This window comes from Sceloporus occidentalis, unplaced genomic scaffold (genome assembly GCF_023333645.1).
Source record: "Sceloporus occidentalis isolate IW3139 unplaced genomic scaffold, rSceOcc1.0.p SCAF_6, whole genome shotgun sequence".
Classification (NCBI taxonomy): Eukaryota; Metazoa; Chordata; class Lepidosauria; order Squamata; family Phrynosomatidae; genus Sceloporus; species Sceloporus occidentalis.
This window is the reverse complement of record NW_028316986.1, coordinates 43,389,320-43,403,399: the sequence shown is the minus strand read 5'-3', so window position 1 is coordinate 43,403,399 and position 14,080 is coordinate 43,389,320. Positions and strand designations below refer to the sequence as shown.

The following is a 14,080-nucleotide window of genomic DNA, read 5'->3' as shown; positions in this document are numbered from 1 at the left end:
AGATTACTGGGCCCACCTGGATTTTCATGGCAACTTCTTTGCCATTTTTCAAGCGAGCCAGGTGAACCTGTCCAATGGAAGCTGCAGCAAATGGTCGTTCTTCAAAAAACTCCAACTTATCACGCCAGTTAGGGCCAAGATCATTGTTCAAAGTTTTCTGGAGGAAAAAAACAAAACAAAAGCACAGAATGAATGTGTATGTTTAGTTTTTTGTGGCCTTTTTCGGGCTATGCGGCCATGTTCTAGAAGAGTTTATTGCCACATAGCCCGAAAAACCCACAAAAAAAACTATGGATATCGGACATGAAAGCTTTAGACTTCACATCCCTAGCAGAATCTGCCACTAAAATTTTTCACAAGTCTTATCTATCAAATATCAAAAATATACAAGCGACCACAATCAAATCCAAGTGTCCACTGACTCACGCAATATGGCAAAACATTTCTCATTTGAAGCAGAGAGCTAGATTTCAAAGAAATCCACTATAATAATACAGTCGCCCCTCCTAATGCGCAGATCTGAGATCTGCACCCTTGAATATACACTGAGGGGCGACCTCCGCACACAGGGCATGCTCCATTCAAGCCCCAGAAAAATGGAGGACCAACTGTATGGTATATACATATATATTAAAGAGCTTCTTGAAAAAAGAAGTTGAGTTATGACATCCCTTCAAATATTTAAACAGGACTATCATATCACCTCTTAACCTTCTTTTAGCTAACAAGGCCAATGCGATTTTAGGCTACATCAAAAGAAATATAGTGTCTAGATCAAGGGAAGTAATAGTGCCACTCTATTCTGCTCTGGTCAGGCCCCACCTGGAATATTGTGTCCAGTTCTGGGCACCACAATTCAAAAAGGACATTGAGAAACTAGAGCATGTCCAAAGGAGGGCGACTAAAGGGTCGCCTTAGGGGAAGCCTTAGGGAGCTGGGGCTGTTTAGCCTGGAGAAAAGAAGGTTAAGAGGTGATGATAGCCCTGTTTAAATATTTGAAGGGATGTCATATTGAGGAGGGAACAAGCTTGTTTTCTGCTGCTCCAGAGAACAGGACCCAGAGCAATGGATGCAAGCTACAGGAAAAGAGATTCCACCTCAACATTAGGAAGAACTTCCTGACAGTAAGGGCTGTTCGACAGTGGAACACACTCCCTCGGAGTGTAGTGGAGTCTCCTTCTTTGGAGATCTTTAAACAGAGGCTGGATGGCCATCTGTCAGGGATGCTTTGATTTAGATTTCCTGCATGGCAGGGGGTTGGACTGGATGGCCCTTGTGGTCTCTTCCAACTCTACAATTCTATGATTCTATGAGTTTAAGAAGGATCTGCTTCTTTCTCCCAGCTTTCCAAAAAGCAGCACCAGGCCTCAGTAAATAACCATTATATAGAGCAGAATGCCTGCTTTCTGTTACAATCTCCAGACTCTTTTCTGCTATATTGCTATACCAATTTCTCACCATCATTTGCTTTAAAGGCATAAAGTCTGCACTCTGGCGGACACGTTCAAAAATCTTCTGCAGGTGAGGGTTGATGAAGGCATCATCTGATGGAAAGAAAAGGGGGGGGGGGGAGAGAATCAGGCCCATCAGCTTTCAATGTCTGAACAACGTGAGTTACTTCTGAGTTACTCTGTCCTACATCATTATTCTCAGTTACAAAGGCACAACTTGGATGTATTAAATTGGTAATTCTGTGATTTTTATTCTCTTTTCTTAGCCACAAGTAGCACTAGAGTTGATGGCATATGATACATCTTGTGTCACAATTTTGACCTAAGAAGTCTCCTGTTTCTTCACTGGTGAAACCCAACTGCAGGGACAAAGCAAATGAACAGAAGTGTAGAGAAAATGCTATAAAGAACAGATAGATACTGCAGCTCCCCAAAGGCTCCTTCACTATCACTGGTTCAGAAAAACAGAGCATAGTCACTTGCTTTAGTTGTGATTCGGCATGACTATCCTATCACTTATCTGCTTTGCTTACTAACATACCAATGAACTATTCCCACTTGCTATTCATGTGGCACACTTGTTTGCCCTTCAAGGAACTCTGGAAGGACTCCATCATCTACACAGTAGCAGATCAAGGTGAGTATTATGTATTTGGATTTTTAATAACTTCTGCTTGAAGACTGCTTAGAAACAATTTTTAAAGGACTGGGAAGCAAAATCAAATACAGGCACAAGTTCATCTACTGGGACTGGTAGAAAATGTTTAAAACAGAAGTGGGGAACCTTTATCTTTCCAGATATTTTGGGTTTTATCTGCCATAACTGGCAATGGGTTAGTTGATGGAAGTTGAAGTTCAAAACAAACGGAGGGCCAAAAGTTACCCTAGGATCAATTTAATGGCATGCATGTCTTGACAGCTAGATGGGTATGGAAGGGAGTAGTAAGGAAGAACAGTCATTTGAAAAGGAGAAAGGACTGAAGGGCAGCTACCAAAATTTATCTTTGCTTAAACCCTGAGTTTATAGAAGCCGCTCCTTGTTGAGTTCCCTCCATAACATCCAGCACACTGCCTATTCTGCCTGCCGACAATGATATTCTGTCTCACCCCTGGATGTTGGATGCTGTTGGACTGTTGTATTTTACTGATGTTTGTGATGTACCATTTTGTATTTTTATAGTGTATTGTATTGCATTGTATGTATTGATTTTAGTAGTCTGTAACCCCGCTTCGATCCTTTGGGAGAAGCGGGGAAACACAAATAATATATTATTATTATTATTATTATTATTATTATTATTATTCTGCTTCTTCCCCATTTTACAGTAAGAACAAAAAGAGGAACGGGGAAGACAACACAATAGATGCACAAATTGTCCCACCAAGCAGGGATAGAAAAAAAACAAAAAATGTGATGAGTAAGAGTTTGAAACTCTATGCATAAGGGAAGAGTGTGAGATCAGAGGCTTACACAGAAGATTAGAAGGAATCAATGGGGAATTAGAATGGGGATAAAATGTCTTACAGACTTATCCTATGAGGAATATCTGGTGAAATAAGGAATGATTTGGCCAGGGCTGAACTTAGGCACAAGCTAAATAAACAGAAGTTTAGGACTTCAGATTTTTTATTCTTGATGGCTGCCAAGTTGATCTTGACTTATGAAGGCCCTATGAATGAAAGACCTCCAAGTACCCTATCAGGAACAACTCTGTTCAGGTCTTGTCAGTTCAGGGCTGTAGATTCCCTGATTGATTCTATCCATGTGGAATGCAATCTTTCTCTACTGCTTTCTACCTTACTTTTCTTCTAAGTCATGTTTTCTTATGTTATATCCAAAGTATGACTGTCTTCAGTTTAATCAACGGCCTACAGGAAGAGTTCAGGTTTGATTTGGTCAAGAATCCATTTATTGGTCTTTTAAGCAGTCCATGGTATCCACAGAACTCTTCAACACCACATTCCAAATGAAATTATTCCTACCAGCTTTCTTCATTGTCCAGCTTTCACAACCATATGTAGAAATTGGAAATACAATGGCATGGACAATCCTAACTTTAGTATTCAACTACATATCTTAACACTTTAGGATCTTGTCTAGTTCTTTCATAGCTGCCTTTCCAAGTCCTAGTCTTCTTCTGATTTCTTGACTGGGGCCACAGTTCTGATTACTAACTGAGGGTATGTACGGAAAATCTTGAACTATTTCACTGTCTGCTTCATCTATTATGTAAATCATAACATCAGATGATATTACATTATGAATTAATATGTATAATACTATTCTATTATACAAATGATAGAAAACACAACAAAAATTTAGTTAGAATAAGACATACTTTAAGATGTAATTCTTTATCCAAAATCAGGTTTAGTGATGGAGTGGAGATACTGGTATTTTTTTAAGAATGGTAAGAGTAAATTGGTAAAGCAACTATTCCTTTGAAAATCTCTGTGCTCAAATAGGACAAGGAATTCTACTGGACAGAGCTGGGTTTCAATAAAACCCTGGGAATGTCCCTATAAGCAATTTATTCCAAGGCAGGCAGGCTAAAAAGCTAAGTTGGTCTCTAGTACAGATTGCCTGGGGTACAGAATATCCTGCTTCAGGATAAATGGTTGGATTACATTACACATCAGTGGTATCTTTCTGATTCTCAAAGCATGGTGGGAGAATGTCTTAAGTTCCTTTTTCATAGGGTTTTCCCCCCCTTTGAGGTTTCTCCTGCAACTGCTCCAAAGAAGTATTGTACATAGCTGAATTCAACAGAGATTATCATCAGAAAGAGATGAAAAGGAAAAGGGGCAGAGCTTGGAAAAGTTACTGGCTATGCTGATAGGGGGACACTGAATTTAGTCCAAAAAAGTGACTTGCAAGTTTGGGGGTGGGGGTGGGAGTGGGGGTGGGGAACCTAACTATGCCCACTCAGCCAAACATAATTATAATCTCTCTTCAGACTTTCTTATTAAACATGAAAAAGCTAGGAGTGAAGGATGTGAGACCAGTTCCATGTGATTCTCAGCAAGTGAAATTTAATCAATATTCGCACTTGAATTTAGTATTTATGTTATACTAAGCTTTCTGTATGTGTGGGACAGAATCAAAGCAAATCCTCCATTTAAAATATAAGGTCTTAAAAAGGCACCTCCCCAATGCACTTTTTGAAGCTAGGTGTTGCGGTTCTGATAGATGCTGGCATTGAGTAGAGACAAGAATGTCTGTTTCCTGGCTCTTGCAAATTCTCAAATAAATATGGGCATCACCTGGCAGAAGTGGATGACAAAACTACAAAAAGAGGAAGGGGAGAGAATCAAAGAATACAGATGATCCATTTGTACTTACCTTGAATGCTCAGCATCTGTCCAAGCTTCAGTGCAGCACCTCGAACTTTGCACAGTGTTCTCACAATTCTTTCTGCATTCGCCTCTGACAGAAATGGGCTGGTATCCATAACAGCCTTCTTTCCTGACGACAGACAAGCAGAGTAGACTTTTTAAAGTCATTTTAAAATTGCAATTTCAGGCCCATTGTCATGTCGCCCAAACAAGTTTCTCTCAGACTGAACGCTATCTTAAGTGACAGACTTAGTAATATTAATCACAGAAGGTTAGTTCTCAATATAAGACAAAAAGACTTCAGAACAGGTCTGAAAAGGGCACTTTGATGGACACCCCAAGGAAGCTGAAGCAACATCAAGTACTGTATTGAAACCATTTGCTGAATTTTACGCAGATACTAATGGTCCGTTTGTTCATTAGAAAAACTAAAATCTCATGGATTTTTAATGATGCAAGTAATGACTAAAAGCCTGAACACAACAACTAATTTAAGTTTTTATCACCAGTAAAAAAGAAGAAACATAACCTAACACACTGCGAAGTATATCAAGCTAATGTTGAATTCACAGCTGTACAGTAAGTGACAAGGCAGTACCTCCACTCATAGCTTCTTCCTTTGTTATACATTTGGATGCAGTGTGAACAGGAAGGCATAACAGTATGCTCACCATCTAGCTGATGCATAAGAAGGAATTACATATTTAGCCTTGTGTGTGTACCTCCTATGCCCAAATAGTCCTAAAGGAAAAAGCAATTCCTGCCCAGGTGCTTAGCAAATGTAAATAGAGCCCCAATTTATTGGAAGGTTTTTCTGTCCTCATCTCTTCCTTGGCTGGCTACTGTGGGAACAGAATGTTGGATCAGATGGGCCTTTTGTCTGGCTAATTTTATTTTCTTATTCTTGGACTGGCAATGCCTTTACTAAGTCAGACAAATGCATTAAGTCTATGTTTTAAAACCATGTCTTTTTATGTTGGTCATAAAATTCCATTGTGAGAGATAGGTGGAATATAAATCCTTGAAATAAATAGAATAAATAATGTCACAGCTTTACACGCTGCTAATAAAGAGGGAAATTGAACTTTTATAAACAAAATTAACAACAAATAGCTTTTTTCAGTAAATCTGTTGGCCTATTTCCATAGCTAACAGAAAAAATGGCAGAAATATGGGTTAAATAGCAATTATTCATTGAAGAAAGATAAGAAGGGTCCAAAGACTAATTAGCATTTCCTGTAAACCACTTAGCTTATTACTACTCATTGGGACAAAAGTAGGGAAAAGAAGGAATGATGTGAGCAAACCAAGTAGAATACTTGCGTTCCTGGCCTCAGGTTGTGGGATGTATTTTTCCACTGCCCATGGGTACCCATTTAAGTGACCTATGAAAGGATGGAAGGCTGAGTCGAGCCTGAGCCCCTGGCTGGGATTTAACTCACAACCCTATGGTTTGTGAGTGAGTTGCTGCAGTACAGGCATTTAACCACTGCACCTTGGAGCTCTGCCTGGGATCGAACTCACACCCTTGTGGCTGCAGTACTGGTATTTAACCACTGTGCCAACAGGGCATAGAAGATAAAGATCATTTTGCAGTTGAATACAATTCTAGATGTACACTGGACTGACTATGTGACAAATGTTGCTGTCCTTGAGCAATCAGGGATCACCAGCATTGAGGCCATGCTATTGAGGATGCAGCTGCGTTGGGCAGGACACATTTCTAGGATGGAGGACCATCGCCTCCCAAAAATAGTATTCTACAGTGAACTCGCCACGGGTCAACATAAGAGGGGTGCTCCAAAGAAGAGATACAAGGACTCCCTGAAACAGCACCTCAGGCTTGGCCAAATTGATCACCAACAATGGCCCGCCCTGGCCTCGCATTGGGAGGCATGGAGATGCACTATCTATGATGCTGCAGCCTTTTTCGAAAACTCACGCCGAACAAGTCTTGAAGAGAAACGACAACACAGAAAGAACCACAACTTGGAAACATCACCCAAAGAGACATTCTGCTGTACTTTCTACAACCGGACTTTTTTATCTTGGATCGGCCTTTTTAGTCATCAACGCACTTGTAGAAAACGCGGGATGAGTCCTTCCTGAATCTTCGTTCGTGAAGAAAAGCCAGAGAGACAAGTAATTTCTGTATGGCAATCCTAAAGTGAACCTACCACAAGGTTTTCCTGGCAAGATTTGTGCAGAGGGAATTTTGCTTTTTATTTCATTCCACTTCTATGCCAACTTTCTCCCAGGAAAGGACCCAAAGTGGCTTACAAGATAAAAACATCTCAAAAACTTCACAGTAAAAAATTAAAAACAATTAAAATAATTTATTTAAAACAATACACAGTTAACATAAACACATACAAAAGTTAAGAACAACACTCCCCCCCCCCCCATATAAGCCACCCTGACATGATTTTTAAAAAGCTTGCCTGAATAAAAACGATTTTACCTGCTGACAAAAGGCCAGCAGGGAGGGGGCCAGCCTAGCCTCCTGTAGAGGTTGGGAGCAGCCACCAAGAAGACGCTCTCTTGTGTCCTCAACAAGCGAGCCTGTGATGGTGGTGGGACCAACATAAAGCCTTCCCCTGAAGATCTTAGGGCTCTAGCAGGTTTGTATGGGGATATATGGTTTCTCAAATAGTCTGGATTAAGCTGCATAGGGCTTTATAGGCCTTGGCCAGCACTATGAATTGTGTCTGGAAATGAACCAGTAGCCAGTGAAGCTGTTTCATCAAGGGAGTTATATGCTCCCTATAATGGCCTCAGTCAGCATTCCAGCTGCAGTGTTCTGCACCCACTGAAGTTTCCAAACAGTTTCCAAAGGCAGCCCCATGTACAATTCATTACTATGTTCCAAATGGGATCCAATCAAGGCATATGTCACTGTAGCCAGATCTGATGTCTCAAGGAACAGGTACAGCTGGCACACTAGTTAAAATAAATTATTTTAACTAGTTTTAACTAGCGTGACACATGCCAATGCACTCCTGGCCACTCCTGAAACCTGGGCATCCAGGTTCAGAGTCGAGTCCAGGAGAACACCCAAGCTGTGAGCCTAATACAGGAGTGGGCAACTGCTTTGGGATGGGGGGGGGGGGCACTCTTCAAGTTCGGCAAGTGCTCAAGGGCTGTATACTCAAGGTTCAGTGCCTAGGGGGAAAGGTTGTCACCTTTCCTTAATGCAATAGATAGATAGATAGATAGATAGATAGATAGATAGATAGATAGATAGATAATAGCAAATTATTTTTGCATATCATATTTCATATACATGATTCATGTTTAAATCTCCTTAGTGATTTCCCACTACTCATACCTCATTAAGTCATATTTGGAAAAATTAACTTCATTGTTAAAAATTTACATCACCGAAACTCATTAAGAAATAACTTCCCAATCATAATTAATTACTGAATTTACACTTACAAAGAAAAGAATATTAACTGTAGTTAAAATGGCTTTACCATGATACTGACTACAACAACAACTGTTAATATGGTAACCACAGCATAGTGCAATTAATTCTCAATGTGCTGCATTTAGCTGCTTGCCACCAAATCTCACCAGCAGACCACTGTAATTTTAAAAGATATTCTGAGGAGTACTATGGGATGCAAAAAAAAAGGACTTGGGGGACTGAACTTTGCCCGCCCTTGCTTTACAATTTCTGCTAATGCATGGGCTCTTTAGTATACAAACATACTGTAGAAAAGGTTAATAATTAAGGTAGTCAAGATAATTTTGCTAGGATACCAAACAACACTGAAGGAAAAATGGCAGGCTCACCCTTATCTAGCTCACCTGTCTTGAAAACAGCTGCTAGGGTATGGGCCAAAATGCATGTTACCGAGGAGTCAAATCCCTCATGGGAGATCACTCTGTTGGAGGACAGAGCTAAAGTGCAGTAGTCTGAGGAGGAAGGCTGTGAATTTCAAGTAATGTAGACGCATTTATCCTTTCACCTGTACCATTATCCTCAGTCACCCCCTCAAACAACTGTTTGAAGGAGACAAGAAAAGAAAAAATCAATAGTTTAAATCCCCAACTGATGTATTTAGTGTTTCAAAAGGAATGAAAGAACAATCAAAGCCCTTAATAATGTGCATGCCCAAAGGACTATCTAGTCCTAATTTCTGTTCAGAAAATGGTAGTTCAACTCTCCATGGGAAACCCACAGGCAAGACAAGAGTGCAAATACACCCACTCTCGTATATTTCCCACCAACTGATATATAGCAATAAAATACATTTGACACTGGATGAGAAATCCTGGATAGTGGCTACTGAAGGACTCATTTCCATGAATTTATGATCCAATGCCCTTTCAAAGCCATCCAAGTTGGCAGCCAGGACTACATCCTGTGTCAATGAATTCCAAAATTCACTACTATTTGCAGGGGATACGTTCAAAGATCCCCAGTGCCTCAAACTGCAGATACTACTCTAGGGTACTATACGTAATGTTTTTGAACTTTGTCTGATCATAGGTAATTGAAAACATAGAAAGCAAAACCATGGATAAGAGAAAAGCACATTATATTTCAGACTGTGGCCGACCACAGGTAACTGAAACTGTAGAAAGAAACCACAGATAAGAGTGGACTTCTGTACTTTCATATATCTATCCTAACTCTTCTATGATTCAGTAGATTATCCTGGGTTCACATATTACAAGGGGGGGGGGGTGTCTCCTTGTTTGTGAAACACTGTGGAAAGGGGTCTGGAATAAAAGAAACTATCAATCATACCCCATAGAAGAAGTGTGCAAATGAACTACCATGATATTCACCTGAAATACAAGACTTCACTTCACACAGCCACTTCAAACAGCAGTAAGTGACTACTCTGAAAAGATTGGGATGGGGCTAAATCTTGTCATAAGGGCATTCAGGTAGTTTCTTGCTGCTATAGCTGAGGTTGCGATTTGTGGAAGACAGACCGTTTCATATTTTGTAAAATGCATCCAATGTACTGTCTGCAGCTAGTTAATCACATGTAACCACATCAAGAGTAGAACAAAAGCTTTTTCACTTGTCATGCCAACCTCCATTTGTATTGGCATGCAAAAAAGCGTAATCCAATATGACTACCTGGCAGTAAATAAACAGATAGAGGCATTTCAAGCCCACTGTCTGAATTCAAGTGTGGTTCTGTCATGCTGGTTCTGTTCTTGGGTAATATGTATTCAGTGATGTTTCTGGGGAGATTGGGATAGCCAATGCTATGTACCATCGGGGGTTAATTTGCTTGAAAATGTTGCCTGTCTGCAAAGAGGCTAGGAATGTGGAGGAGGGATTTTGCTTTCTGGAGAACTGTAGAACTGCAGAGATAAGGAATGGCATGTAGGAGAGCAGGTGGGTGATAAGAGGACTGTTAGAATTGGGCTTTGGGAATATAGTTTGCATGCCAATTAGCTGAAGGTGGAGTTATAATAATTTGTACTTTAATATTATGATAGTGAGTGGAACTGGTCAGATCTGACCTAAACGCTTTGCTGGTAGCTTCTGTTCTGATGTCTACAATAAAAGCCTTTTGTTTTCACCACAAATGGAAATTTCACACTGGAATTTGAGTTAACTGGTTCTGACACCCTTAAGATAAGGTGAACAGAGATGACCATTTATCAAATACAATGCGCCCACGTCAAACGCGGGTGCATCATACCCAGCATATGCTGAAAGCCACGCCCAAAAAAAGTCTTGCATGCCCCAGAAGAAGTAATGGGTGCGTGGCTGTGGCACCTATGTGGCGCCACGAGCTCCCACACAACAGGCACTACCCCCATTACTTCTAATGGGGATCAAGCTTATGTGCTTTTTCTTTTAAGTGGGGGGTCCGAAACGGATCCTCCACGTAAAAGAAGGGCCCACTGTAGTAATCAACCATTGTGTGCATGTAATCAATTGGTCAATTCTACTATCTTAACATACAAATAAGAAAAGAATGCCACATTAGCAGTTGATCTGAAATCTGGGCATATGTGGAGTCAGTAAAATGGTCGTCCCAATTTGACAGAGTTTATCACATGGTTATACCATGCTCAGTTACCATTTGTCAAATAATCATGTGTTTTTAATCTTTCATCACTCGACAGTTCACACAATCATGGTGAATAAACACGCACACCCATCCAAAGCATATGTAACAAGAAGCAGCTTTATGATCATTAAATAACTTAGTTGGAATAACTCTTGAGCATAGCTGAACAACCACATCTTGCCTTAATAATCCACATGAAGACCATTTGCTCCTCTCCCTTGATGTGAGCAAGTCAACAAATTGGGAAGTTCTTATTTACAATAATGTCGTTATGTCCAAACAATCAGAAACTTAGAACAAATCAGAATATTAAGCCTGTTGAAAACTATGGCCAAAATGGCTCTTTCCAAACCCATCAACTTTTTGTTTGGACTGAATAGGAAACTATAGTTGGTGGAAGACTTTCTGATTTGCTCACATTGAGAGAAATACAGAGCAACTATGTGAATGACCAAAATGGTTGTTCATATTTCAGGCTCAGATGTGATCAAGCAAATGTCTCTCTCTACTCAAGACTCATATCAAAACATAATGAAATGTGAACCCAAGTCCAATCCTTTAAATCATGTTTAAAACAAAGATTTCACAGATACAATCTTTTAGGGATCAACCATCCTGTCCATTTATATCTGGAGTACTGACATTTCAGTCCAGTGTCAAAAACTCCAGACTCCCACAGCAAAAGCTACTTCATTTTCTAAGTACAACTGTCCTTGAAGATCATCTCTCCTCCTTGACTGAAGAGGGTGTTTGGATTTCATTTTGTATTCCTTGAAACTCTGTAATAACACCCAGTTTGTCCTCAACATGAAGCTGCTGAGTGAGATCATCCGGAGACATGGGCCACAGTGTTATCAGTACGCTGATGACACCCAAATATATTTCTCCATGTCTCGGATCACAGTTCAGACCAAAGACAGTATCTCAGCTCTCAATGTCTTAAAGTGATAATGGACTGGATGAGAAAAACAAACTGAAACCGAATCCAGAGAAGACGGAGGTACTCATTGTCGGGCCCACTAACCCAGGCATAAGGATAGGTCAACCGGTCCTAGATGGGGTTATGCTCCCCCTAAAGAACTGTGTTCGCAGTTTGGGAGTACTCCTAGACTTGTCGCTTCAGATGTCAGATCAGATAAATGCGACAGTCAGGAGTGCTTGCTATTAGCTTCGGCTGATATGCCAGCTGCATCCTTTCCTGGAACAGAGGGATCTAGAAACTGTAGTATATGCACTGGTAACTTTGCGACTCATTTTCTGCAATGCACTCTACGTGGGGCTACCCTTGTGCTTAGTCTGGAAACTTCAATTAGTCCAAAATATGGCAGCCAGAGAGGTTACCAGGACAGCTAGAGGTGACCACATTACCCCATCATAAAATCTCTTCATTGGCTGCCAGTACAAGGTGTTGGTTATCATCTTTAAAGTCTTACATGGCTTGGGTTCAACCTATTTGCAGGATCACCTCCTTCCATATAATCCTTCCCACACATTTAGGTCCTCCTTCAACCAATAAAGACCAGGCTGACCACGGTTACCCAGAGGGCCTCCTCATTGGCCACTCCCAAATTGTGGAATGGCCTGTCAGAGGAGATCCAGAACATTACCAACCTTGACAACTTTAAAAGGCCTGTCAAGACGGATCTCTTCCAACAGGCCTTCCCTGAATAACTCACCCAGTCTCCTATAGACACAGACCATCAAAGAGAACTCCCAAACTGCCCATCCCCTTGTTTCTAACTGGCTTGATTACTGACTATTGTAATTCTTTTAATTCTTAAATTTTTAATTTTTTGATTTTTTAAATTATATTTTATTGTAATATGGATGGGGGAGAGAATTAATGGGATGTATTTTAAGTGTATGTTGTATTTTATACTGTGTTTTACTTGATGTTGTAAATCGCCTCGATCCTGTGGGAGAGGCAGCATATAAATAAATATATTATTATTATTATTATTATTATTATTATTACATATTCTAACTGTCTCTCCAAATATAAGAAAGTGGCTCTGAACATCAGTGGTGACTAATTGGCCTATTTTTATTTTGCTTGATTGATATAGTGAGTCTTATCCATAATATATAATGAAAATAAGCTTTCAAATGTATATAATATAGGGTTGATTTGACTAGCAGAACTATGATTTGAGTAGACAAACTTGTCTTCTCTATGCAAGTTCTCTTCCTAACTTTCTGGTTTATGGCAAATCATCTTTTGGTATTATTGCCAACCAGCCAAGCACAATCAGAAAGCACAGTGCAAAATAATGTCTATTCTGGATTGGAAAGCAAGCATTAATCTGGACTGGAAGACAAGTAATAACCATGCTTTGATAACTAGGAAACATGTATTATTTTTCTGTTTCCCCTTGCTATTTCTTGAAGAAATTCAGAGTAGCTTTGTTTCTTGCATCTCCTTTTCATCCTCACAGCAACCTGTGAGATAGGCTAAGATGATGGCAGTGACTAGCCCAAAGTCACTTAACTGTTTTCTAAGATAAAAATAAGTGGTCCAAAATCACTTAACGAGTGCATGGCAGAACATCTGATCCTGGTCTCTCTACTTTAACCATTAAACTCGAAAGCTTCATTATACTGATATATAGAAACCAGTGAGATTTGGCATTATGAACCAGTTCACAGCACTTGAAGCTTATGTAAACGTTAAGGTATACATACTGAAACACAGAAGTGAAAATATGGAGACCTTGCCTGTGATGGCCCAATTCCAAAGTTTCTATCAGCAAAGAGCATCAAGATACATACATAATGGGTTGTTATACTCTGGCACAACAGTGCATTTTCCCAAGTCAAAAAAATAGCTGTTCAGGGCCTCTCCAAAGCAAGGCAGAGTGTACTGTGTTTTTACCCCAGTTAAGAGGAAGTAAAAAGTAAAGGTTTTCCCTTAACATGAATGTATAGTCATAACCGACTGTAGGAGGCCGTGCTCATCTTCATTACTAAGCCGAAGAGCCAGTGTTATAAAAGACTACTCTGTGATCATGTGGCCAGCATGACTGCACAGAACACTGTTACCTTTGCACCAAAGTGGTACCTACGTATCTACTTGCACTTTTACATGCTTCTGAACCATTAGGTTGGCAGAAGCTGGGATTAGTGACGGGAACTCATCCTGTCATGTGGCACTTGGGCCTCGAACTGCCTACCTTCTGATCATCACATATTAGCATCTTAACCACTAATAAAAGAAAAGCAGGATTATATAAGCATGCTTTAAGG

The 14,080-nt window shown here is 40.1% G+C and overlaps 2 protein-coding genes across 7 annotated transcripts in view; one reads left to right on the top strand and one right to left on the bottom strand.

The window, feature by feature from the left end:
• Positions 1 to 2,565, top strand: part of LOC149310679 (serine/threonine-protein kinase MRCK alpha) — a 283,756-nt gene extending 281,191 nt beyond the window's left edge. For all 5 annotated transcript variants that reach the window (XM_089529524.1, XM_089529522.1, XM_089529517.1 and 2 more), the window contains one exon: positions 2,046 to 2,565. In XM_089529524.1, the coding sequence (XP_089385650.1) occupies positions 2,046 to 2,129 (84 nt within the window). In that variant the 3' untranslated portion in view covers positions 2,130 to 2,565. The remainder of the gene's footprint in view (positions 1 to 2,045) is intronic.
• Positions 1 to 14,080, bottom strand: part of COQ8A (coenzyme Q8A) — a 94,209-nt gene that overhangs the window by 25,673 nt on the left and 54,456 nt on the right. For both annotated transcript variants that reach the window (XM_089529529.1, XM_089529530.1), the window contains exons 6-8: positions 4,795 to 4,917; positions 1,459 to 1,544; positions 17 to 157 (exon numbers count right to left, since the gene is read on the bottom strand). In XM_089529529.1, coding sequence (XP_089385655.1) covers positions 17 to 157; positions 1,459 to 1,544; positions 4,795 to 4,917 — 350 coding nt within the window. The remainder of the gene's footprint in view (positions 1 to 16; positions 158 to 1,458; positions 1,545 to 4,794; positions 4,918 to 14,080) is intronic.